Consider the following 26,958-nt stretch of genomic DNA (forward strand, 5'->3'; position numbering starts at 1 on the left):
GACGCTGACGCGTAAACATAGAACCGCCGCGAAGCTTGCACCAGTAAAACGCCACTGCGTGCTGGTGAATTGCACGAAAAAAATAACTGTGTCCGAGGGTCTCACCGCTTATAACGATCTCATTAAGGCCTTTTACCTCTGTCGCCAAACCTTCCCTCCACCTCATCCCAAGTTCAGCCGGGCGAAGGCTACCACCCTGCGTCTGTTACAAACAAACACGTACCCTTCACCCGCCAGCCTCCACCTTCTATTCCGAGACGTTTACACTATCTCCAACTGCCGGAGCTGTGGCATTCACCCAGCTGCGCTTCCGCATATGCTGTGGGAGTGCCGAGCACAGTACAAACACATTAACACCACGACCCTCTCTTCGAGGTTGCATGAGGCTCGGCGGAGCTCCACCCTCGACGACGAAACCTGGGCGACCCTGCACGCCCGTGAGGCGGCGGCAAGGCAAGCCCTCGATGTCCCCTCATGGAAGGCTTAGGCCCGGCCATCATAAAGTGCTGGCTCTACAGTAAAGGTTTATCCCCTCTCCCCAGGGTACATACTGAAACGTCAAGCAGCTGTTGCAGTTTGCAAGCTGAAGATACTAGCGATTTCTAGCGGGATGCAGCACTATTAGTGCGAGTGATGAACTCCAACTATTCGTGTACACTGGTATATGAGGTAGCGTAACAAAACATGCTAACACACAGTTCGGGGTCACCCGAAGGATTTGAACAATTTATTTATCGTTTTTAAGGCTTGACAGAGAACGTTCTTAGTAAGTAACTCGAAATATTGAAACAACCTATGTGTTTTCGTGAAGTAGCTCGAAAACTCATACATTCAGTGTCTTGTACTCCGCCGTGTTCCAACGTGTCTTTAATAGATGCATCCAGAGGGACAATATTGTTGTAGAAGTAACCGCTTTCGAGCAACTGCATCAGCAAAGTTTTTTTTTTTTTTTTACAGTGTCGCACAGTACTTTTAGATCATGGTATTTCCTTCCAAGCTAGCCATCGTACATTCAGCTGCACATTTTGTTAGGTCTCAGTGATCTTCAGCAAAGGCAATCAAACACGTTCACATCATGTGTGTTTAAATATATCTTTCACCTCTGAGATGATGGAGGCAGCTTAAAGTGCATTTTTCGGGGAAAGGCTACCGACAAGAATATTTATTTCGAGCTGCTCGTCACGCTGAAATGGCATCCTGTTCGTAACCTTCTTGAAATTGAATTCAAGTGACCTGCATTTATATTCATTCCTCCGACCTCATCTCTTAGCTTTCATCTGACCACTAGAAAAAAAAAGCTAGAAAGAAAAGCTAACATCGCTAAACGCTAAAGCTACAGCGCTATTTAACAAGTACATAGCGTTTCATTGTACGAAACGTTCGCTGCCTTAGAGACACATTAGAGCGAGATTTCACATTACTTCCATTTTAGGCACACGAGGCTGCGTCGAGGAAGCCAGGAAAAAAGTATTTTTTTCTTCGGATAGCTTCTCACGTGTGCAAAACGCTACTTCCATGTAACCACTGGTGTGCCTTTTTACAACTTTAGAGAAGCATGTGTTGTGACAAGAGTTCCTGTACGGCTGAGCAAGCGTGTTAAGAGAAAAACACTGCAAAGCGGGAGAATTGCGCATGGAATCGCTCGTTTAAAAAAAATGCCCTGTGTTAAAAGGCAAAACTCATTACCGCGAGCGTATAATGAAAACTGTGTTGACAGTATGTACGGTAGCGCTGGCATGATAATATAATAAAACGTATATACTTGCCGCAGTAACTCACTAGATATAGCGTTTCTGCTTACCACAACTCCGGCCACTTTGACCGCATTGCAATGACAGCAGAATGTGAAAACGCATGTAGATGTTTCATTGAGTGCGCGATAAAGAACCCGAGGTGTCCAGAAATTATAGGCACCTGAACACTACGGTATCCTACAAACCACTGTACAGTATTGGATCCTTAAACCCTCACAATTTAATTGGCATACTCAAGTGGCCTTCTCGAAATGATATTGTGGCACTTCAAAGTTCGTGTAAAAAAGCAAATAAACTTTACTACTATAGCATACTGGGATTTATCTAATTATAAGGAAGCGTTTTTAATCTTGTAACACAGCTTTTAAGTCGTAATTTTGCTACCTTCGTATCACAGCCAGAGTAGTCTCAAATGACTACCTGAATGTGCTGTGAGTTATAGTTTAATTGCAATGCGTCCAGTAAGCGAATAATTATTTTGGAGGGCTTCCGCAGTGTTTAGATCACGAGCAAATGTATAATTCGGCAAACTCGCTCATTAGTCGACTCTCCCAGACGCACTCAGACCGATGTGTGAATGTGAGTTTTAGTGGGCTAGGATGTGTAGAATTTTGGCGGGTACGAGTCGGGATAAGGTCCAGCTGAGCAGAATTTGGATGAATGAGACTCCGAAAGAGGCTGGCTGAGAGAATTTTAGTGAACATCCCCTGGGGATCAAAATTATTCCGGCAACCCCTAATTCGGCATGTGTCGTAATCAAATCGGCACGCAAAATTCCAGGATTACGAATTTCAGTGTGCGAGTCCGAGTGAGCTTGAAACAAGAATTTTGGTGAGTGCCGGTTATTTCGCCGAACAATGCTTAAATGTGCTTCCATACCAGACAATATGGCGGCCATTCGCAAATGATTAAGTACAATTTGAAATACTATGAGGGGTCATAGCGTTGTTACACATCGTGTTTTTTATTTTTGGCGCCCCGACGCATCCTTTAGATTTCTTACAGCTCAGAACCAGAAGCCGTGTCTTGGCGAATACCAAAGCAACATCTGCCGCGTGTAAGGCTGTGATGCCCTTTAAAGCCAATTGCTACCCACTGCTGTTATCGTGCATTTTGTCTACTTGAAAAGGGTAAGCCTTCCACACAATAAAGACAGCTTGGTAGAGGACTTGTAAACACGGTTTCGTGAGCTGAATGAGACAGCGAGCCTGCAGCAAAGCTGTCTTTCCGAATTCAAAAATAGATGTGCACAGCAAACAGAGAAAGAGAATGATACAAAAACTGTTGTCTTACGACAGAAGCTTTAGAGGAAACGAAAACATGGTTTCTTTACTACAAGCAACGAAAACAGCCTCAACAAGAATACATTATCACGTCACAGCGTGTCAGCTAAACTCACGAATACAATATACATGGGCCCTATAACAAAAAAAAACATTTCATTATGATTTTATTCTAATCTCTTCCCATCAAATTTGCGTAACCACGAATGCAAGCGTCGAGTGGTGAACTGCAGCGTTATTTGAGTTTCCCAACCAAATCTCTCTTCGTTCATAGGAGGCCACTTGATAGCAGATGGATGATGGCATGTGGTATTGCCCTGTTTGATCATTTTTTCTTATCTAACTGCCCGTCAAGACGCGAGGCGCGGGCAGGTGTGAAGAGGGTTGTAGTGCGCCCGCGATAGCACAGTGAAAGTTGGTAACCGGATGAGGACAGCGGTGCTGCCTTGCGCGATTGGTCCGATTCCATATGCTCAGCCTGCTGTAGCTGGTCGAAAATGGTGCCGGCGTGGAGCCGAAAGTTAAAACTGCCGCTAAAACAAACACTCAGCGCCGGAAAGCTGGCACAGTAACGTTGTGAGCGTACCGAAAGGTACCGACATTTTTCATGCTGTCATAGAGAAATGTGTATTTTACGCAGAGAAATTCATTTTCCCCAGCAGTTATTAGGAGTCAGTGCAAACGCGATTTCTTGGTAGCCATCTTTTATTCCTTTCGGAATGGGGCGAACCCCGGCTATCCGGAAAAAAAATTTGCTCGGCATAGTAATGTGTCTTTAGTCCGTACACGTCTGTTTGACGTGGTGAGTTACCGATGTTTTGCACGTCGCGGTAACGGAGCGCTGAAGTGGGTGCCCCAGAAATATTTTAACAGCAGCGAAGGGCTAACGGCAAAAAGAAAGTTGTACAATCAAAAATACCTCTTACTATTTGTTTGGCCTAACCATGCCTAATCAGGGAGCACTAGTCATGTAAGGTGGAAACAGTATAGAATATTAATTAAGCAGCCTTTTTAATGAATTAATTTATTGTGATATAAACGTCTTCACTATGAGCCATAGTGACCTTCAATTTTAGTTTCTTAACAGTTTTAGTAGTTGCGTTAATACATTATCATGTACCCTACTGATTTCTTCTGAATTTGTTAAATGCGGTATATCTTCTTTTTCTTTTTTTCTTTTGTACTTCACTATATGTATGCACCTTACCTGTTCACATTTTCTACATTCCATGAGCAGCGACTTCTCATTCTCACAAGAATCGAGGTTTTATGACATTGAATAAAGCTTTCATATTGATAACAACCCCTGTCGCACTGCCATTGACTGTCTGTAAGGGCATGGGAATCCCGTCAAACTTGTTGATTGACAAAGCTTTTTGTTCCTGTTCCCTGCATTTCTGATTTATGATGTACAGAAGTAAATTTAACTGAAAAAAGGTATTTGCGTTTTTCAGTACGTCGCGGGAGGGAAAATCGAAGTGGGGGTGGCCTGAAATATTTTATCCAATCGTGCGAAAGGGACAGGAACGGAAAAGCAAAAGATTGTTATAGCTTCATGTTATTGCCCCTATGACACAGTATCAACGAAGGGTTGTCATATCGTCCTTTGTTTGAGTGAATAAATTATTGGCTTTTGCGTGCCAAAACCACTTTCTGATTATGAGGCACGTCGTAGTGGAGGACTCTGGAAATTTCGGCCACATGGGGTTCTTTAACGTGCACCTAAATCTAAGTACACGGGTGTTTTCGCATTTCGCCCCCATTGAAATGCGGCCGCCGTAGCTGGAATTCGATCCCGCAACCTCGTTCTCAGCAACCCAATACCATAGCCACTCAGAAACCACAGCAGGTTTTTGTTAGAGTGATAGAGCGATAGCTAGGAAACGTATTTTTTTATTACCAGTGCCGTACCTACAAAGCTACTCATAGCTCTGCATTAGCGCAGTAATTGCAGAGAAAGGCCAGTACATGCAGAGAATTGCTAAAGCATTTGGTTATTTCGGCAGAAAACAGAAGCATTGACTAGCCTTCTATTGCTCTTACGAAAGAAAATATTGGAGTCCTTGATTGCTCTTAGCATGGGTTTTGTCGCTTTCTTGTATTGTTTATTTTTCGTTGTTGTTCGTAGGATTTATGTATCATTTTTTTAGTAATAATATTTCATCGGTGGGTAAGAGCTTGTATCGTCATTCTTTTTCTCTGTTCTCTTTTCTCTGATGTTTGAGTTCGAACTTGCCTGGTTAGCCATCCTCGTTCATCATCGCGTAATTCAAACCAAAATTCAAGAAACCGCCGTTGGGAGATAGCGTAATTGTATTCCTTGAGATCAATTACTTGAAGTTGAGGGCATCATTCGTATGATTATCAAAAACTACTAATTAAGCTTTCCATTGATTAACACATGGCACACAAGGTATTCACGAATTGTATCCCCCTAGCTTGCAAGGCATGTCCACTTAGAAACGAGTCGTGACGATTTCACGGGCATCGAAATACACGCGGTAAAAATGCACTATTGTTCCACTTACTTTTTTTATCAAACAACCTTTCTATGCATTTACGCACAACAGTAATTACAATGAGTAATATTGTCGTCGTTCACATTGCGAGTTCATATTTTCGACTTCGTGGCATGGCGACCATAGCTGGTAAGCAGCGCTTCTATCGAATTCATTCGGGGTGCGGATATTGTGTCAAATATAAAATTGTCGCGCACTTTCTTCTTTTGCACTAGATGTTGCATCTGAAAGGCCATCTGCATTTCATGAGTGCACGTCTCTGTAAAAGACTATGTACATAAACTTATTTGAGCGTCATATTTTACGCTATACCAAAAAATATCTCATAAAAGTAAAAAAAAAATTATCTGCTATTCGTGCGGTTGCCAATAAGCCAAATCTCAGACGCGTCTCAGGAGCAGATCTCCGGTTACTTTACTTAACCTAAATGTTTGTTTATTCCAAAACAATTTGGCGCTTTCGTCATGAATTCCATGATAATCGGCACTACAGACTTTACTGTGCAACACATTTATCGTATGATTGCATCAAAGCGCTCATTTCTGATTGATTAGTAAGACATTTATTAGATACGAACGGGCGCCCTTGCTTGCAACCAAAAAGCACCTTTTAATGAAATGCTTCGATCACCATTGACCCAGCTATAAACATAAGAGCTTCATTCATATCAAACGAGCAGGCGATTAGACTGCACATGCACTTTAGAATCCTGAGAGCAAAACATTAGTCAGGTTTTTTCTTTAATACAAGTGTTTATTTGTGCATTCATTTTGATGGTCGATAGGCTGTATACTTTAGCTTTTTCCTCATGCAGTCGCCATTTATGCAAACCGTCTGAAAGAAAAAAAACCAAAGGCCGGTCACACAAACATTATTTTTAGCAACGATTTCACATACGTCATCATGTCAAGTCCACTCCCTTTAGGGATCATTTGTATTTGAGTATTTTTGCTTAGCAAGTTGTTTCATCGCACTCGACTTTACCGAACCACAAGAAAGACTGATCGGGACCTGCCATTGCAGGAGTGGACACTTACATTTTATTTGTGCACTTGTTTCAGCTAGAGAACGCTTGGAAAACCCTCGAAACGCCAATGACTAGCTGATTCTGTCGATATAACTCCATATTTTCGAATCGCAGAATTCCTTGATATTGAGAGAGCTGACCATCGAACTTTGAATCAATGTACCCTTTTCTTGCGAGTAAGTGGAAACACTGAAGGGTAAAGGCCGGTCTTCTTTGAACTGCACAGCCTACAGACTACATCTGCATGCAGTGAAGTGCACGAAAAGGGTTATAAACTGTACTGCCAATGTTTTCTTTAGTTAGAAGAGATTTTTAACTATTGTTTATGACAGATAACGTGTTACTGCCTTGTCAGGTGGATTTGTGCAAGATGTGGACGTCACTGGTGCAATAAATTGGGAGGTCCAGGTGGATAGTTAACGAGATTCACTACTTAACATTTATTTGCATATTTTCGGCCACCTGTTCAATCGCAAAGTTGAAGTCAGTTCGCATAAATGTAATGTTCGCTTAGCAAAACTACCAATGGAAAAACTGACTCTCTGGCTACTTCGTTCATAAGTACGCTGACAAGAGGATTGGATTGTGGTAATATTATAAATATGGAGAACACAGAGACGTCACCGTGTTATTATACTCCTTCTCAGTATTTAAAAATGAAATTTAACTAGTTGATATAAGCAAAATTTCTGCGTTCTCTCCCGATTCATCGCATACGGTAGAGTTGTCTTCGCTTGCGAATATCCAGTCCAGCACAACTGATGAAATATTCGGCGTGAAGATGTGCTACAAAATACATGGTAGTTTCAGGTAACAGTTCCCCAAATCAAAAATAAATTATAGGGTTTTATGTGCCAAAACCACTTTCTGATTCTGACGTAATAGTTCTGCGGAAACCCGCAAGGTGGAGAGAAGCAAGTAATAAAGGGAAAATCAGACATCCACCCATTCGAAGCAATCGCTACAAAGGAAACCCATACGGATTCCAGGAAAGAAACGCCTCGCAGTTGAAGAAAAATACACGAGCTGTGTACGGGGTGCGTACAGCAGGGAGACGTCTCTTTCATCATCATCATCATCATCATCAGCCTGGTTACGCCCACTGCAGGGCAAAGGCCTCTCCCATACTTCTCCAACAACCCCGGTCATGTACTAATTGCGGCCATGCCGTCCCTGCAAACTTCTTAATCTCATCCGCCCACCTAACTTTCTGCCGCCCCCTGCTACGCTTCCCTTCCCTTGGGATCCAGTCCGTAACCCTTAATGACCATCGGTTATCTTCCCTCCTCATTACATGACCTGCCCATGCCCATTTCTTTTTCTTGATTTCAACTAAGATGTCATTAACTCGCGTTTGTTCCCTCACCCAATCTGCTCTTTTCTTATCCCTTAACGTTACACCTATCATTCTTCTTTCCATAGCTCGTTGCGTCGTCCTCAATTTGAGTAGAACCCTTTTCGTAAGCCTCCAGGTTTCTGCCCCGTAGGTGAGTACTGGTAAGACACAGCTATTATACACTTTTCTCTTGAGGGATAATGGCAACCTGCTGTTCATGATCTGAGAATGCCTGCCAAACGCACCCCAGCCCATTCTTATTCCTCTGATTATTTCCGTCTCATGATCCGGATCCGCCGTCACTACCTGCCCTAAGTAGATGTATTCCCTTACGACTTCCAGTGCCTCGCTGCCTATTGTAAATTGCTGTTCTCTTCCGAGACTGTTAAACATTACTTTAGTTTTCTGCAGATTAATTTTTAGACCCACTCTTCTGCTTTGCCTCTCCAGGTCAGTGAGCATGCATTGCAATTGGTCCCCTGAGTTACTAAGCAAGGCAATATCATCAGCGAATCGCAAGTTACTAAGGTATTCCCCATTAATTTTTATCCCCAATTCTTCCCAATCCAGGTCTCTGAATACCTCCTGTAAACACGCTGTGAATAGCATTGGAGAGATCGTATCTCCCTGCCTGACGCCTTTCTTTATTGGGATTTTGTTGCTTTCTTTATGGAGGACTACGGTGGCTGTGGAGCCACTATAGATATTTTTCAGTATTTTTACATACGGCTCGTCTACACCCTGATTCCTTAATGCCTCCATGACTGCTGAGGTTTCGACAGAATCAAACGCTTTCTCATATTCAATGAAAGCTATATATAAGGGTTGGTTATATTCCGCACATTTCTCTATCACCTGATTGATAGTGTGAATATGATCTATTGTTGAGTAGCCTTTACGGAATCCTGCCTGGTCCTTTGCTTGACAGAAGTCTAAGGTGTTCCTGATTCTATTTGCGATTACCTTAGTAAATATTTTGTAGGCAACGGACAGTAAGCTGATCGGTCTATAATTTTTCAAGTCTTTGGCGTCCCCTTTCTTATGGATTAGGATTATGTTAGCGTTCTTCCAAGATTCCGGTACGCTCGACGTCATGAGGCATTGCGTATACAGGGTGGCCAGTTTCTCTAGAACAATCTGCCCACCATCCTTCAACAAATCTGCTGTTACCTGATCCTCCCCAGCTGCCTTCCCCCTTTGCATTTCTCCCAAGGCTTTCTTTACTTCTTCCGGCGTTACCTTTGGGACTTCGAATTTCTCTAGACTATTTTCTCTTCCATTATCGTCGTGGGTGCCACTGGTACTGTATAAATCTCTATAGAACTCCTCAGCCACTTGAACTATCTCATCCATATTAGTAATGATATTGCCGGCTTTGTCTCTTAACGCATACATCTGATTCCTGCCAATTCCTAGTTTCTTCTTCACTGTTTTTAGGCTTCCGCCGTTCCTGAGAGCATGTTCAATTCTATCCATATTATACTTCCTTATGTCAGCTGTCTTACGCTTGTTGATTAACTTCGAAACTTCTGCCAGTTCTATTCTAGCTGTAGGGTTAGAGGCTTTCATACATTGGCGTCTCTTTCGCGCTTCCCTAAGGATACTGGAGGCCCTCTAGTGGCGCGACCGCGAAGCCTGCGTGTGGGTTCGAAATGTATGGCGCACCTGTGCGTGTAATTGCCGAGAAAAGCGTAATGCGGCAACCGCGCGCCTCTCGCGTGACTTATTCTGAACACACTGGGCGCTCTTGTGGTGCAGCCGAGAAGTCTCCCGAGTCTCTGGGCTCCGAGACGAGAAGCGTGTTGCGCTGGTGCCTAGGATCGCTAATAATTATTTGATCGCTGGCCGCACACCTAGTGGCACATACTAACTGACCCAAATTGGCGAGAGACTCGTGGAGGAGCGGTACATACTCAGTGAATATATGGCCCAGGTCGCTAGAGTGTTGACGTGTAGGACGCTCCCTGAAAAGCACCACATACTCAATGCATTTTCGGTGCAGCCTTCTGTAGCATCGGGTCTCTGTCCTTGATGACACCTTATAACGTTCGTTTGATTACGCTCAGCTTCGCATACATTTAGAGAATCTTTGTCGTCGCTGTAAAGGCGACGCATTCACAGTGCCACATACCTAGTTACCCAAGTTAACGTCGAAGACGCTCATTAAATTATGGGGTTTTACATGTCAAAACCACTTGCTGATTATGAGGCACGCCGTAGTGGAGGACTCCGGAAATTTGGACCACCTGGGGTTCTTTCACGTGCACCTAAATCTAAGTACACGGGTGTTTTCGCATTTCGCGCCCATCGAAATGCGGCTGCCGTGGCCGGGATTCCATCCTGCGACCCAGTGCTCAGAAGTCCAACACCACAGCCACTGAGCAACCATGGCGGGTTTCTGAAGAGTGCGTGGCTAGCAGCCCAATATGCTGTTCACGGCAATTTCAATGCATATTAGAAGATTTTTATATTTATTTATTTATTTATTTATTTATTTATTTATTTATTTATTTATTTATAAAATACTTTACAGGGCCCCCACATGGGACATTGAGTAAGGGAGGCCTAGAATGAAGTAAGCACATACAACCTACTGACAATATGAAGGTAGACAAAAAATAAAGACCAGCCAAATGGAGAGCCTAAAAAGTGTAGCAACATATTAGTTACATACAGCTGTGTATAAGTAATCAAGTGATGAATATCTCGAAATTGCAGTTAGGTATATAATTCTGCTACGCATACATCAGTTCACTATTGCTCGGCCTATATTTGCATTTAGAACATGTACTTTTAGTAAACAATCGCATGTTATTTATTGAATATACTTGATTAGCTCGCTGGGCATTGTGATTTGTCGATTCGGTAACGTCAGGCTCTTTAGGGTCTTTCAGAATACCAGAAGAGACGGAATGTGCCATTATCATGATCGGCCTATTTTTACGTCCACAGAAGGACGGAATCATCTTCCAGCGATTTCCAATTACCGCTGTCTTACACTAGCTGATTCAACTTTTGTCAGCGAATTTGATAGTTTTATCACCCCAACTAACCTCCTGCCCTTTCTGTAGCTCTTAATTCTCCATCCTAATCATCCGCCCTTATTGTGAACGTTGACTATAGTTAAAGCCATCAGCTTGTTGCGCATACCCTATTTTAAGAACACCCAGTTTAGTACACGCTCAGATAGTGTCTATTTAAGGAGGTGTTATGTTTTGAGATGACCTGGCACTTTAGCTGCATGAATAAGACAGCTCAACATTGTCGAATCTGCACCTTTCTGTGATATGCCGAATTTTCTTACACAAGGTAACGTATGCGTGCACGTATTCACATCAAGTACGCTTAGCTACTGCTGCTATGCTTCCTTATTGGACATAAGAGGAACATACGCCATTATTTGCGCTGCACGGGAAGTTGTCAGGGAAGACCGTCATTTTGAATCCGACACGATAAATGTGTTCTGGAATGTAGCAGCGCCCGTAGCACCGACTGTTCTCTCCACCCTGCGAAAGATGTCATATTAAGGTACATTTATGTAATGGTTACAGGAGAGCAATTTGGACATGGCTATAAAGCCACATTCACTAAGAAAAGAGAATAAATGCGAAACGTGCGCTCAGCTGTGCATCGCGAAAAAGCTGCATTACGTTGACAAAAATGAAAATAACCCTATAGATTTTAACTCGGGTGCCGTGTGTTACAGTGCCTACAATGTATTTCACTTCAGCACATCAAATAAATAGCAGACTTTGCCAAGTTATAAACAACGTACAAAGGTGTCTTAGGCTTTCTGTTCTCATACGCGTCTGGAAAACAGAAGGTACAGTTCTCGAAAGCTTCCGGAACATTGAAGATACCTTCTTAGTAGGTGTCAATTCATGTTTGAAATCTAACGAGCGGGTGTGCTTTTCACATGCTCTTTGTGTTACGTAAAGAAAATCGCGGTACGTGAGCCTCAATGCAATTACCACTTCAGCACTTCACACCGAAAGAAGTCGGATCTCTGCAAGCGCATAAATAAAGAAGTTCAGAGCCATTCTAATCTGTGAACGTACATGACGAGCGGAGCTGTATATAACCATAAAGTAATTAAAATAAAACAACAAAACAATATTGCACGAGTATGTACTTTATGTATGTATGTATGTATCTCTTGACTACAGTAAATATTGCGTTATGGTTGCCATAACAGAAGGCCATGTGCTCTGTAACGACACTGGAGATCTTAGCGAACGTTAGGTCTATGCACGACTGATGGGTAATGAATCAACGAATGAAATGCTTCCGACCACACCATCCTGACATCTTTGTTATTACAACTTGTGGGCATTGAGGACGCTCCGTTCCTTGTGTTGGTTAAAAATTTACTTAGCGTCATTTGTTTTTATTATTTCTTTGCGAGCACTCATTCTTCGAGAGAGCTGCTTTCTAGGCCGACTTAAGTGAGCTGTTGCCTACCATTTATTTAAAGCAGCTATGGTAAATATATTGTATTACAAGGAACAGACGCCAATAGAAGCCAACATTTTAGGCTCCTCAGCATCTTCTTTCTGCTTTATTATTGTGATGATGAAGCTGTTCTAAGTCTGGTGTACTTGATGTCACGAGGAACTATGAATAAATGTTGGCATGGATTTTGAGTAACATATCACTCCTCCTTTAATAAATCGACTAGCATTCCACCTAAGGCCAATTTGCTCCCATACATGCCTTCAAAAACCCGTCTGATCTTTGAACTTTGTTTCCTCTTTGCAATACCTATAATAATGGTGACGTGGTTGTTCTTGGTTCAGTACAGTTCACTATAAGATTGCTTCATAAATCCTAAATGTCCTCTTACTCTGCCACGTTTACTGCAACTCTTACTGTTAACTGCATAGAGACTGTTCCTCAAATACTATATTTTTCTTCCTATTGATATTAGCCTCCTTAGTTTGCAGTGTTTGCACAGTTTTCTCAATGTTATAACTTGGTTAGCAACATTTTCTTCGGCTTCATCAGCTTTCAAAATTTATACAATTTCATCTGATTTACATGTATAGATATCTTTACGAACTGCCGTTTCTCTTCTAAGTGCTGTGTTTCCTGGGCCTTTCAAACGGCCCTTGAAAGTATTTAAAATAGAAGCGCATAGAATACTTCTATGACAAATACGTACATCCACTTGTTCCAAAATTCATGTTTCCGAGTACTCCGCTGCATTTATTCGCTTTGCTTCTCCAATACCGTGGCGAGTTTCTTCGCGGAATAAGTTTTTTTTTCACTGGTATCAAACTTAGGGAAATTTTGGGCCACGCTTACTGATAATACTGCCCATGTTTTGGCGTACATTTCTACATCGAGTAAAACACTATGATTGGGAGAGAGCCTCCAAACTATTATATTTCTCGATTCCCTGGTCGGCCTCTCGCAGGTCAGCTATCTCCTGTTGCGCTTCACAAAATACGCGTAATTTACTATTCGTTCTCTCAAAGCTATAAAGTGCTGTATAATTTTAAAGTTTTTATTTTACTCAATTCCAACTAATGCAGTGCTCAGTGCATTTCACTTTTTATGAGACGTAGACAACACGGAAGCTTCAGGGCCCACCATCAGGACTTGAAGACCACAGATGAAGGCGGGCCAGATCACTATACAGACAGGTCCACTTAACGTAGCTCAAAGCAAGTACGCAATATTATTTTTTAACGACGGGTACATCATTTAAAAATTAGAAGGAAATCAATGTATCCCTACTAGGAGAAAAATAAAGGCATTCGGCCGAACATCATACGTCCTGGCCATGACTGAGCGTCCCCTTTGATTCAGCGACAGGTTTTTAATGCATTAAATATTGACTCATTGATTAATTCGGCTTCACCATCCCAAGGTTACTCTCTCGCTCCCACTGGCGCCGTTCAAGGCCTCGGCATACGTCACATTTTCGTCAGAGACGATAAGAAAGTATCAGAGGGACGGCTTTTCCGTAGCGTTGAATTTGCTCTTAGTTTAAGACGTTGCCCTCTCAACAACATCGCACGTGGGGCCAAGCGCCCACCGTCACGAGACTTCGGCCCCATCCTGCGTCAATGTGCCGTTGGATTAATCACGGCTGGGAAAGCTGACATGCTTAGCAAGCGTTAGAATGTGAAATAATGTAGCCTGTCGCCCACTCATTTCACCTCATCGGAATGAAGACCCCATTGCTTACGTTAAGGCATAACGCAGTTCGAAAATTACCACAGCGCTCACCTCCATCAGGTACGTCTCCTGAACTTCGGGGAAGGATGATTTGCAGAGACCTTTTCTGGTTAAATATTCTCCAGGTAACCCTTTTGTGAAGTTGGTCTTTTTAATTCTGCGATTCGTGCCTTTTCTCCGCAAACAAGTACCTTGTTGCGAACTGGATACAAGAGAAAAGTTCTCATCATTTTTGTGAGTACTCCCAGCGTGCTTGGCGAAACCGTTAGAACAAAAAGCCACTACTACGAAAATGCTCTATCAGGGGTGGAGAGGAAATACCAAGCACACACGCCAACACTGAATCCAAAGTGTGCCTAGTAACTGAAGCCAGAGATGGTACAAGAATATTACCATGTACATAAAAAATGTAAGGCAGAAAAACAAACTCGAGTGATAACAATTACCTGTGGTTATGGTTCCTAACTATACATTTGCTAAAGTATTTTAGAACACTCACCAGTTCAGGCACTGACAATGGCCGAGTTGCACGAGTCAAGGGCTTTTAGTGATTGACTTTACAAAGAATAAAAAGAACTGTTTATAAAGTTGTCGGCATGTGTGCTGAAGGTGCGGTTTAGAGCATGGAAACTTCTAATGAAAGATTCGTTGGTGAATTTTAGGAGATTGTTATTTGAAGAGTTATTAAAATTAAGTATAATAACTTCAAGTGATTGATTTTCCCGCCATCCTGGAATTATTTGTAGATTACATGTAGGAACATCCCAAGAACATTAGCAATCACCGATCGTACTGACAATAAGTGAAGCCTATAGCCTTTCTTCGTATACCCGCGACAGCGTGAGCTTCGCATTGCTTATGTGTATTCACTTCGAAAAATGCCTATTCGAAATTAGGGTGGCTCAGTGATTTCTACGTTAGTCACTTGGCTACTTTTGGCGTGCTTTTGTTAACGTTTGGCGTAAATAGCGTATTTTTAGAGCGTTCAAACATGTATGGAATGTTTTTGGGCCAAGACATGTCAGAAATACCAAGGGAAGGGAAGCGTAGTAGGGGGCGGCAGAAAGTTAGGTGGGCGAATGAGATTAAGAAGTTTCCAGGGACAACATGACCACAATTAGTACATGACCGGGGTAATTAGAGAAGCATGGGAGAGGCCTTTGGCCTGCAGTGGGCGTAACCAGGCTGATGATGATGTCAGAAATGAAGATCATAACTTGTCTTGAATGGAAGCTCTTAATTACCAGGGATTCCTAATTTGCAACCCTTGAGACCCGGACGTCATCTCAACAGTAATAAAAACTGAAAGGGAATAGTTTTGTGAGAAAGTGACAATATTAAGGTTTCTTTTCTACGTTAATGTTCATTTCCCAAGTAATGCACCATCTGCAACAACATGCGATGATTTGTTACGGCAATGCTGGTCATCAGGAGATGTTATTACATAATTAAAGCACGGTGATTAGCTTACAACTTTTAGACACAAAATTACGTAGCAAATTATTGTTATAAACTGAAAATACCCAGGGACTTAGCAGGGTGTCATGGGGCGCTGCTGAACTAACGTACCAATATCCGAGTAAGTTGACTTACAGCAGAACTGTGTACGTAAATAAAGAAATCTTTATATCCATCAAACCAAATGGTGGTTCTTTTAAAATGTATTAAGTTTTTAAATTCGTTTGCGATGACGTGCACTGTCGAATGTTTTGCTAAAGGTGGTAAATATAGCGCTCATTTGATATCCTAACTTTATACTTACACAAATGACGTGACCGAAACTGATTCAGAGACTGCGTACTAACCATGGCCAAAAGCCGCGTTGAAAACGTATTATCGAATTGCTCTTGTCATGAAATTATTGAATGTGTGACCTAGAACTTTGCATCAATGTACAGTAAATGATAATGGACTGTATTTAGAAGTTGTTAATCGCGTGATTTGCATAATGAAATAAGTTTGGCCACGTTTCACCATAAGGGGACTTTGCCGCAGCTCAACAATGGCTAGAAAAGGACCAAGAGGAACCAAGAAGTCCACACAGGATAAGTTGTAAAGTCTAAGTGGGAAATTGCGTCGTGGCCCGTAGAGTTCTTGGTGTGAAGATTCAAGGTGAGGTTCAAAGCGCCTTCCAAAGCATTGCTAGCGTCATTACCTCAACATACTGCATCAAGACTGAAGGTTTGAATGGTTCAGTTGTGTCCAGCGAAGACAGACTGGACCAGGTGTAGGACACATAGTCTGCTTCCCCAGAAACTGCATATAGCCAGTACTATGAACATCACCTAGCGATGATCACCACAATTCGTAAACAGCGGAAGCGTAACCGCGCATGATGTAATGCGTAAATATTTTCTTAGTCAAGTTGGACAAGTTTTCAGGTTGCTGCATTTCTATTTTCCAGGCCTCACTTTTACCCTCGAGTTGCCTGTCGATAACGCGATACGCTTTCTCGACCCAAAGCTGCATTTCAGCCAAAGCCATGCATGTAGGACCTATGAGCCACGCGCAAAGCAACCCCTTCTACCGCTTTCGTCAAATCAGTGAAATCTCGTGAAAATCGCCCTCGCCAGTGGCGCCTCGAGGAACGCCCTAGCCCGCTCCCATCATCACTAAATGGCGAGCTACGATTCTCAAGTACAGCAACCGAAGGCCAGCGCCTATCCTAAACCCCTCTTGTCCGCCTTAACCGGCGCTCTCTCGCGTGACGCCTGGACCTCCAAGGACCACGTTCAGCCAGTCCTCAAAACAAAAACAAAAAAACCCAAGGTGGTGGTAATCGCCTGTGTGCACAGTGTGTACCATGGTGTTAAGAAAGCTGTGGGACTTGCGGGGGTGCGCGTTGTGTACTCAGCTCCGGATAAACTTAGCTCCCTTCGCAAAAGAGTAAACGCTAGCAACAACGCCTACAGGGGACATGTCAAGAAGCACACCAGCGGCTATGTACCGTGCTTAAAGTGAGGCTGTAAGAGATCCCGACCTCATGGCAGCCCCTCATATACAGAACAATCGGGTCGCTGCCTTAACGATAGCTCAGGCGAGCTCGCTAATTGGTGAAAATAAAAAGGGGGGAGTAATCTGACCATCCAATGAGCACAAAGTTTGGCTGCGGTTCGTTTTTTTCAAGACACATGTGTTCGAGGCCAGTACAGAGACAAAACAGCAAGCGAGATTTTTTTTTTGAAGTGTTTGCCAGAATGTGTAAAGGTGTCGCATGCGTCAGCATTCGTCGATCTCTCTTACTGACTAAGAGTTTGGGTATCTCCACCTCTAATTTGATAGTGCATTTTACTTCCATTCTCACGAGTTCAGTTTTTAATCACTCGAGGCATACGCGGCTGGAAGCGCGCCATAACCTTTGCCCGCAAACCCACATTCAAAGGTATATTTGTGTATGAGCACAAGAAACCAAAGTAGTTGGCAGTCGGCGCTCGGCCTGTGTTTCTCCATTGTCCATGTTTATTTCACGCTGTTTTTCATCGTTAGATCTGAAGGTACAACGCCTATGGTGGTTTGCCTTTTTCTTATTTTTTGTATTTCTCAAACAGCGCATGCGCTAGAGAAAAAACAAACAAACATAGACAGGTGTTGATAACAACCCGGGAGGTATATTTAAGGATGCTTGTGGACCTCAACATTAACATGCGAGGCATTAGCGTTCCTCAAGGGGAAAACGTAAAGCTTACACAGGAAAGTGTCTGGAAGCGCTTTCCTGTGCTATCGCCGATCATGCTGCTTCCCGCCGTTATGAGGCGCTGACATAACGTGCGGTTAACACCCGCGAGATATAGTTAAAATTTGGCTGTTTCTACAATTCATTAAAATTGCTCGTGGTTACGTAAGTTCCACAATGTACTGCAACACTGTTTCCACTGCGCGCAACCTCATTGTGCGAGGCTCTTACGCTACGATTACGGCGAGCACAATAAATAAAAAAATTGGATTCAGTAGGCGCACGTTGCACCGAGCCGATAACTGTTTATGAATGACAATGCAGTGAAAATCATTCACGGACCAAAATTCATATAGCATGCGCGTGGCAATGCGTTATCAAAAGTAGTCGCTTTTATCATGGCAATTTGACTGATTTCTTTGGTAAAATCGATTGCTTCTTTGATATTACTTAAATTTTCCGGAAACCATTTCGCGATGGAAATATGACATACCATTTTTCATTTGCTTCTATGCAGTCATATCTGGCGCATTGAATAGCGTAAGGTTTTTTTTTTTTTTTTTTGCCTCATCCGCCTACTTTGCGAGTGCTGGCAACTGCTGCCTCGCAAGTCATACAACAAGCTGTACCACAATGTATTTGCCACAAAGTGTGTATTTCTATGTTTGTATATTGGACCAGGTAGAATTTTTATTGAACGGCGGATTGTTCTTTCTGAGAAACACGCACGGGTTTTCCTAGTAGCTTTGTCCTTCAGAAAGGTCCAAGACGATTTGCAGGTTCAGGAAACATAATACTGGTAATGTGAACTGTTGTACCGGACAGCATAAACCGCAGCTGGAAGTAACCCCGCTGGCGAAGCAAATGTGACTGGCTGTAATTACAAGGTGTAAGTAACACCTGAGCGGAAGTCATAAGCTTTCTTGCTTCCATTGTGGATTTTGGCGCACGCGTACTGCGAACTAAAGTACAAATAAAGGGCAATAGCTCTAAGTTTAATATACCTAAAGACGCAATTACATTAATTTAATATTAATAATAAAGAGGCAAGGAAGCAGGCGCAGGGGGGTTGAGTAGACTGGACCCAGTTAGCTACCTTTCACGTGCGCAGGGCAATTTTGGGAGGATCTAAACTCGTGTCTTCTCTCCCTCTATCTCTTTATTGGGAAGCAAGCAATATCAGCACGCTGTAATGTCAGTAATATATCTGCAACTTTTTTTAAAAGTAATTACTCAATGCAGGGGAGTTTCTAGGCACAAAATATTTAGAGGAAATATATCCAAAAAACACCGCACAGCACTCATGAGTTTGGAATAAGCGCTGCCGTAGTATCGAAGCGGTGACGTCCTGGGAATTGCTCGAGAGCGGAAACCGTTCACCTGTGAGCTGTCATGCTTGAAGTAAAAAGTGCGACTCAATACTAATACAGTTCAGGAAAAAGAGTGTCCATATAGAAACGGGAAGTAGATTACGAAATAACCTCAATAACCATAAACAGCACATGTGGTATACTGCAGGCTTCTCACATGAAAATAAATAATTCCTTCCAGAGAGCGCCAATGAAACCGCACTTTGTCCTTTGTTACATATCTCTCAATACGCGCGAAGATGTGGTTATATATATATATATATATATATATATACGACAAGAAAGGGGGGGTTAACCAACGGGCCCGATTTTTATTAGTAATATTATAAGAAACCAACAAACACTGACACCAAGGACATCATAGGGGAAATTACTTGTGCTTAATAAATGAAATGAAACGATAAATTAACGGAAATGAAAGTCGATGAAAAAACAACTTGCCGATGGTGCGGAATGATCCCACAACCTTAGCATGTGAAGGTTGTGGCATTTATATAATATATATATATATATATATATATATATATATATATATATATATTTCTCTAAATAGAATTGGAAGCCTACTGTGCGTTTTTCAAGCTGTTGCACGCAAATCATGTATTCGTGTATGACATCCGTGTTCAAGCATAAATTTCCCGGAGGATATTCAGAGATTATTATGCATGACAAGCTGGTTGGTATTCGAGAGGAAAAAAGCCGTGCCCACCTTACATGCAGCCTGATCATGTCATTGCAGCATCGAGAGAACTTCATGCTTCGGCTGTCCGCAACTTTGTAACTCATAATAAAGCCGTCGTGCCAGGGACAACCCGTGGATGAATACGTACCATAATGCTGGCCATCGTGTGGGCACCCCAACCTATCCGTTGTGCGAGAGCAAAAAATCCAGAACAATTATTTGCAGAAATTGCGCTTAAGTGTGCATTTACCCAAACAAAGTAATTTTGCGAACAAAGTGGTTTCTGAATGCATGGGAACTATTACTGAGAAAGCCAGTAGGCCTGGTTTAAATACCACTTGGATTTCTCAGGCTTTTTCAACCATAAACGCACCCTGACACCTGATCGGCTGCGGTGAAAAATGGTTTTCGAGCTTTCAGGGCGTAGGATATACTGCACGTAACTGCATTTCCAGTCAGAACAGCATTATAAACCAAATTTTAGTGACAACTTTCAAAAAAGGAGAACACTGTTTCAGTAATTTTAGCATACTTTTCTACGACAGTTGAATTCCACTACTTTTCTCGAACGCCTCTAGTGACAGCACTCTTTGCGGGAACATAATGCAGTTTCTTCGGTCGTCTGAGCCATGCATGGAGCAATATTTGGCAGAAGAGTATCATAATGACATGGAGCTGTACATTACTTTTCTGTGACGCCATGCATCGCAGGCGACTATGATTACGAAATTGTAGTTGATAAGTTTCCCTTCAATAACTTTATACATTCGCAGAAAGCACCCATGAGTATTCTAACCATATGGGTTGATTCTCTGTTCACTACTTTGTCCATGTTAGGAATTCGACACAAAAGCTCAACTAAATATTTTTGTTCATTGCGGAACATTACTGAAGACCCAATCACAGAAATTTCTTTAAAACTTTATATTCACGGTAGACCTGTACTCCTGAGCACTTTTAGTCAATTTTATATGTTCCAAATTGCATTTTCAGCGCAAAAAAAAAGACTGTCACTCATCTTACTGACCTCAATTTCCGATCCTCAATCTGTCAATAGCACTGGAAATCATGATATTAGAAACATCTTATAATAATAAAAAATGTACATATTAGCTTTTACATCGGAAGACAGCCGCTAAGCTGCGGTAGGAGTCGTATTGCGGCGTTCTTTTGTGTGTGTTCACAATTTATGGGGTAAAATACTTTACAGAGATGGAAAAATGCACGTTAAAATGTAAACTGTTCGATCAGCAGATCGGCCGTAACCTATCACTTCAGGATCAAAAGCTCATATTTTCACGATGTCATATCGACGCTTTTACGATATTGCTTGCAAAACATTGCTGGTTTCCTTGCCCTAGTTGTGCAGTCGGTCATAGTGACGTTTCGGGTGAAATATATCTTTAAATGGTAAATTTTCGAGACTAGAAGTCAGCCTATCGAAGACTAAGCTATACAATGATTGTTTACACAGATAAAAATTGACAGTCTGTAATTCAAGTTTTGCGCTTCCCTGTCCTAGGACAGATTGTTCAAAGACGCAGGCAAAGTAGTTGTACATAATAGGGAGAGAGTTGCCTTACAAATGTCCCACTTCGTGGGTAAATATTCGCACTCCGAAGAACGTTCCCACTTTGTCTTCACCCATGCCGACTTTTCGAAACGTGCAGGCACCTCCCACATATGCGATGCCTTAAAGAAGAAAAGATGTTAAGCGTTTCTTCCTATTTTCATTGATCATCATGAAAAAAAAGATATTTGTCTTTTTAACCGTTTATTGACAAATGTTGCCCACAGGCAAGACAGCAGAATTTTTTATTGCTCTGTGCCGGCATCGAGTAGAGATTTTCCGGCTAAATCCCTATCAGCAAGCATTATTTGTTCGCTTAGAGCAGGAACACTGGATGAGGCAGAAAAAGTTCGACACGTGACCGCTTTCTTGCGAAAGCGCGGTAATGAAACACACACTTATTGTTCCCGTATGACGAGAGCGGTCTGTACAAATCATAAACAAGGCCATAAGTGGCTTGCGTGATGTCCACTTCCAATTTTCTGCTTGAGGTTACCTCCATGGCGCTAAAAAAAGTTTCCGCCAACAATGCACCCCTTTTGTTGATTACGCTTAATTTGTACGTGGTGTCCCGTTTATATTAAAATAAAACTTCGTACATTTTTCGATGTACGGTCAATAAAGGGTTGCGGCATGCAACTTCCTAAGAGTTATTTGATCATACTTCTCAGGTTACGTGAGTTACCAACGCTGTTTTACTAATCAATCACGAACACTAAGCCGCGCACCGAGTTTGCTAACGAGGCACTTCCAAATAAAAAATCCGCAAGAACACTACGTCAGTTCATGGCTACCCCTGCAAGTATGCCGCTTCTTAGGTTTGTCCGGTTTACGGAAGTAAAACAAATGATAAACACAAAGATACTAAAAATATTTAAAATGTACAGCTTTCAAAGGCAGGCCACTTCAGTTGTTTCCCATTTGCTAATATAGAAAGCTGAAGCCAAGCTTCCCTGATGTATTTTGATCTGCAAAGACGTTTAGATGGTTTCTACCAGGCGCATACCTTCTCCTAAAAATTGCAATCACCATAGAAAATTATTTGAATTAACATATGGGTGTCCAAAGAGAATCTGTAAGGAAATGCACATTTCATAGAATAGAACGCTATCAAACGGACGTTCAGTCAGCGCTTCAGTACCAAGGCTACGCATCTACGCTCCGACTGTTGCTTTTTGGCCAGCCCTTAATGGTGCAATTATAAGGTTCCTAGTTTCTGCTGTGAACACACCTCATTCAACCGACCGTGAGACACCGTAAATAGCCTAACGACCCATGCAATTATTTAAAAGGCGTGAAAAGCAGACGTCAGAAGAACGAGTATTTCCTTCATGAATGTGCAAAGCATGAACAATGCAAACATCCTGGCATTTTTTTTTTCTGTGTAATGATCATTACGCGTACGTGTCAAAATCATGAGTGCTGTAGCGTAAAGCAATTTGAATTTCTTTGTATTCCATTTCTGCGAACAGCCATTTGCAATTGGACAAAAATGTTTTCGGTCACCCCCGCTTCCCTTGTCGTATACGCGACGTCAGGAAAACCATCAGAATTTCCCACTTAATGGGGCATCCCCGCAGCGGTTGTGCGTGGTAAGGTCAAAAACAAGAACAAAACATTCTTTTAATTCTACCTACCTTCCCCTATTAGCTCCTCACTATTCGTACAAAATTTTCGGACTGCGCCCTTATCGCCTGTCTCTGCAGTGACAGGACAAAGCACAATAACTCGCCGCGTCAAAGTGACGTGGACACACTAAAGAGGCATTAGCATGCCGAAAAGCTGAAGTTTTTTCGGAATAGCCAGAGACTGACCATTCAGAAAGGAATAGAAGATGGTTGCCCACTGATCACTCTGCCACTGGTTACTCGAAGGTGCCGGGAAGGATGTATTTCTCTGTGTATAGTACAAATTTTTGCATGGCAGCATAACTTTGGCAAGGGCATTCGGCAGGCATGCGACATCACTCTGCCAGCTCTTCTTTGCTGAGAATATGTTTTAGGTTCGGTTTTACCGTACCATTGCACGCCGCTGCGACATTCGAACGGCCACCACAAGCTACGTGAGGGTTAGCTGGCCAATCGCGATCACCGGCATCACCCTCCCTGACTTGCTTATATACATTCGGACCCATACAAACCACCTCGACTCTCTTGTTAGGGTTTCAGAGAGAATCGTAGCGTGGACATAATCCTGGCATGCCAAAGCTGAGCCCATAAAGGCAGGCTTCGCAGCGCCTGTTGCACGATTTGCAATCTCTCCTTTGCTCTAATTGGTAAAGTGCTCCCTAAGGTGGTCGTTATTGCATCCGCGTTGTTGTCCAAAGGAGAACTTTTCACATCTGAGGATGATTTCATACACTACCCCCATAGCGCAAGGCACGAAAGGCTTGGCATGATTTTCTTTGAATCGTCGCGCTTCATAGCACGTAATGAACGGACGTATTCTTGCCAACTTGTTGATTTCTGAAAGCGACATTAGAGCACCATGTCAGTTCACCCCCTTCTATTGGTGATGACTGGTAGGGTGTACATAAGGCGCCACTATTGGTCTAACACCTTTCTATTTCCATTACGCATTATTGCAGAGTTCTTGCAGCTGCCTCTGACTTTATCGACAAGAAAATCAGTAACAGCACGGAAGACCTGCTGAAGAAAACCAGCTTTTATAAGTGTAGTTATCTCGTTGAAGAGACTTTGCCTGCAGAATGTGAAGAGACGATTTCCGCCAAGCATATCCTAAAGAAAGCGAGGAAGTTCTTCTTTTAACAATCTTTCAGCATTGAACAGCCTCACAAACGATCCCGCGAATAGGGAAGCCACGCTTAGAGGTTAAACACAATGATTCAACGCTAACAATGCTCCTGTTCAGCGAAAGAGAAAGCAAGATTCCACCGCCCTGCCCCCTTTCCCGGAAAGGTTGTTAACTATTCGTTATTTACTTGCCCTGATAATACAAGTACGCTCGCTGACACAGCGAGTCGACACGAGTGTTCCTTGTTCATGCTGCTTGCCATAAATTTTAAACCTGTAGAATGTTATGTTACTTGCATAATTAGGTTTTACGCTGTACATGTCTTGATAATATTGCTCTAGTACTAAAATTGCTTAGAATGAAGCGAAGCTCACCCTGAAGTTCCCTATCCCAGCCGTTTCCGGTGTATCGTGCCATGTCGAGTCTGCGTAGAGCACACATGAGTCAGATAGACAGCCAGACATTCATCTGATTGCGTTCATTCGGACGCGGTGGCGTCAACGTGCTTACCCGGTGATCAGGTATACTGCATCGTATAAGCCATACTTGTCAGGATTTTGCTGCACATAATCCCTGAAGGATTCCAGGCTCCGAAGAGCAGCGACGTAACTGTCTACACGGTACAGAAAGTGTTCCGTGTATTCCTGGCAACAAAAACGGCAGTTCATTAGGGCTATGTTGCGCTGAAAATACAGACTTTGGAGAAGTATTTATAGGACTTGAATACTTACCTCGAGTACTTCCACTGCGTAAAGCTTGAGTCTTACGCTGGGATTTCTCACTGTCGTGTACCTCACATTCGCCTCCAAAAAAATATGGATGTTGTTAGGAAAATCGAAAGAGGACGAAGAAATGTCGCGAAGAAATGAATGCACCGCACATGGCACGGGGCCTTTTTTTGACTCGAGAAGACACTAAAATGATTTATGAGGTTAGGCTTCGACCAAATCATTGCCTTACCGAATTCAGGGTAATGGTGAGGTACTTCAGCAATGTTTTAACACTTGTGAATTGTCGTCGAAATGTGCTGTCTACGGCCACCAGTAACTCTACACGCGCATTATTGTCACTTTCATCTTGGCACCAAGGGAAAGAAACAAAAAAAAAAAATGGGAAGATGGTCAAAGTGTCATTCAGCATGATTAAACGTCATAAAAAAAGAAAACGAAAGAAAGAACATACCACGTTTATCGTCGCGTTGGGAAATGTTCAAGTACCTAGCCCCTCCGACGCCATCTATAGAGAGAATTATAATTTTCAATACCTCAATTCGATTTTTCAAAAGCCGTTTTATACTTTTTTCCCAAATACATCAGCACACTTATAATTTACACGTAAGAAATACATATGCTTTCAAAATAGCCCGCAAAGGCGTCCTGTAAGCAAAGGGCCTACTCAACTGATTATTACTGAAACAAGTTTCTCACTTTCTGTTTACGTTCAGCCACTATGATCACGTGCGTGCTCGCCCTACGTAGCAAAAAAAAAGGGGGGGGGAGAACTCGCCCGCTCACAACATAATCCGAATAAATGTGACCGCTTCCACGTCCCTTTATATTCGTACGATTACATTTTTATTTTACTTTTCACATATCTATGCCATGGTAAATTGTAGAATGACGAATTATTGCACCTCATGCTCGATTGTGGCGGTGTCGTGCCAATACTGATAACAAGGGAACAAGCGAAGGAAACACGGCATCCCTTGTTTGCTTACGTCCTTCCGCGTTTGCGCCAAAGCGATCGTATTTACTGTCTACTCAGCAATGTGAACCAATTAGCCCTGCAAGACGTACTGCTGAATCAAAACATCATAAGCTATAAAATTTCGGCGCATAACTCGATGACTGCGTTTTCATTGCAGTTCTTGATACTTTACGAAGTCATAAGGTGCATCCTGTCAGGTACTTGCACAAAGTCAGTTCCAACACAGGCGCCTTACGCATGTTTTCGCATATAGCGCCTGTTTTCTCTGTATTTACAACAGCGGTACTTTGTGCACAACACAGTTTGAACTCATTCATGATTTAAAACTTTATTACAGAACACAGGCAGTACTCTCTTCAACAACTCTATGTCTTGGTTCGATAGTTTCATTCGCTAATTGAGGGGCACTAGAACCTCTTCAGTTTGGTACCCTGTGAAATTACCTGTGGCTTTGTCTAAGGAAATACGTTAAACTTCGTAACAAACTCGGTGTTCTTGAGCTTAGCTAAATTGTGTTTTCAAGGGAAACGTCCGAGCACTGTGCATGAGAATCCAAGCAAATTGCTCGTCGTTTTAGAAAGTAAGAGCTTAGTTTCCATCCTGCAAGATGTATTGGTCTGAAGCCCATTTATTCTGGTAAACTAGTCGCTATTTAGCGGTTAGTTTCCGATAAAGACAATTGAAATGACGTTGTGGTCTGTTCCGGGAGCATACTGCATTCACTTTAAAGGCTGCTGCTTAAGAGCCGCATCAACATCTAATGTACACGCGATTGCTGCAGCCACCTAAAATGTATCAGAGGTAACCCTCAATGCTCGAATTGAAAAAAAAAAAAAACTCTCCCGCATAAGTTACATTAGCATTTCAAGAAAACTGTGAACATGAATCCTCTCTCGCATACCATTCACGCCGGTTTGAATGGAACCATCACTATTTTCGTAAAGAACGTGGGGAGTACGTCCTTCCCCATTTCTCGTCCCTCCTCTCAATGGTCTTATTCGTAGTCCTGGTCCGATAATACCTTCCTGTAAATTGTTAAAATTTGCACACATGTCGGACTCGTCAAAAGTGATTTTGTAGAAGTGTACCTTGAATGACTT

The 26,958-nt window shown here is 42.5% G+C and overlaps 1 protein-coding gene across 2 annotated transcripts in view; it reads right to left on the minus strand.

Moving 5' to 3' along the window:
* LOC126543105 (uncharacterized) overlaps positions 1–26,958 on the minus strand; it is an 84,297-nt gene that overhangs the window by 41,546 nt on the left and 15,793 nt on the right. Inside the window, exons 4-13 of one of the 2 annotated variants that reach the window (XM_055062235.2) lie at positions 26,760–26,883; positions 25,334–25,387; positions 25,112–25,227; positions 24,883–24,954; positions 24,662–24,795; positions 24,526–24,575; positions 21,411–21,519; positions 19,855–20,007; positions 14,154–14,304; positions 11,312–11,425 (exon numbers count right to left, since the gene is read on the minus strand). In XM_055062235.2, the coding sequence (XP_054918210.1) occupies positions 11,312–11,425; positions 14,154–14,304; positions 19,855–20,007; positions 21,411–21,519; positions 24,526–24,575; positions 24,662–24,795; positions 24,883–24,954; positions 25,112–25,227; positions 25,334–25,387; positions 26,760–26,883 (1,077 nt within the window). Of the gene's footprint in view, positions 1–11,311; positions 11,426–14,153; positions 14,305–19,854; positions 20,008–21,410; positions 21,520–24,525; positions 24,576–24,661; positions 24,796–24,882; positions 24,955–25,111; positions 25,388–26,759; positions 26,884–26,958 lie in introns of both variants that reach the window. The other variant, XM_055062236.2, reaches the window with a different exon arrangement.

This window comes from Dermacentor andersoni, chromosome 10, assembly GCF_023375885.2.
Source record: "Dermacentor andersoni chromosome 10, qqDerAnde1_hic_scaffold, whole genome shotgun sequence".
NCBI classification, from domain to species: Eukaryota; Metazoa; Arthropoda; class Arachnida; order Ixodida; family Ixodidae; genus Dermacentor; species Dermacentor andersoni.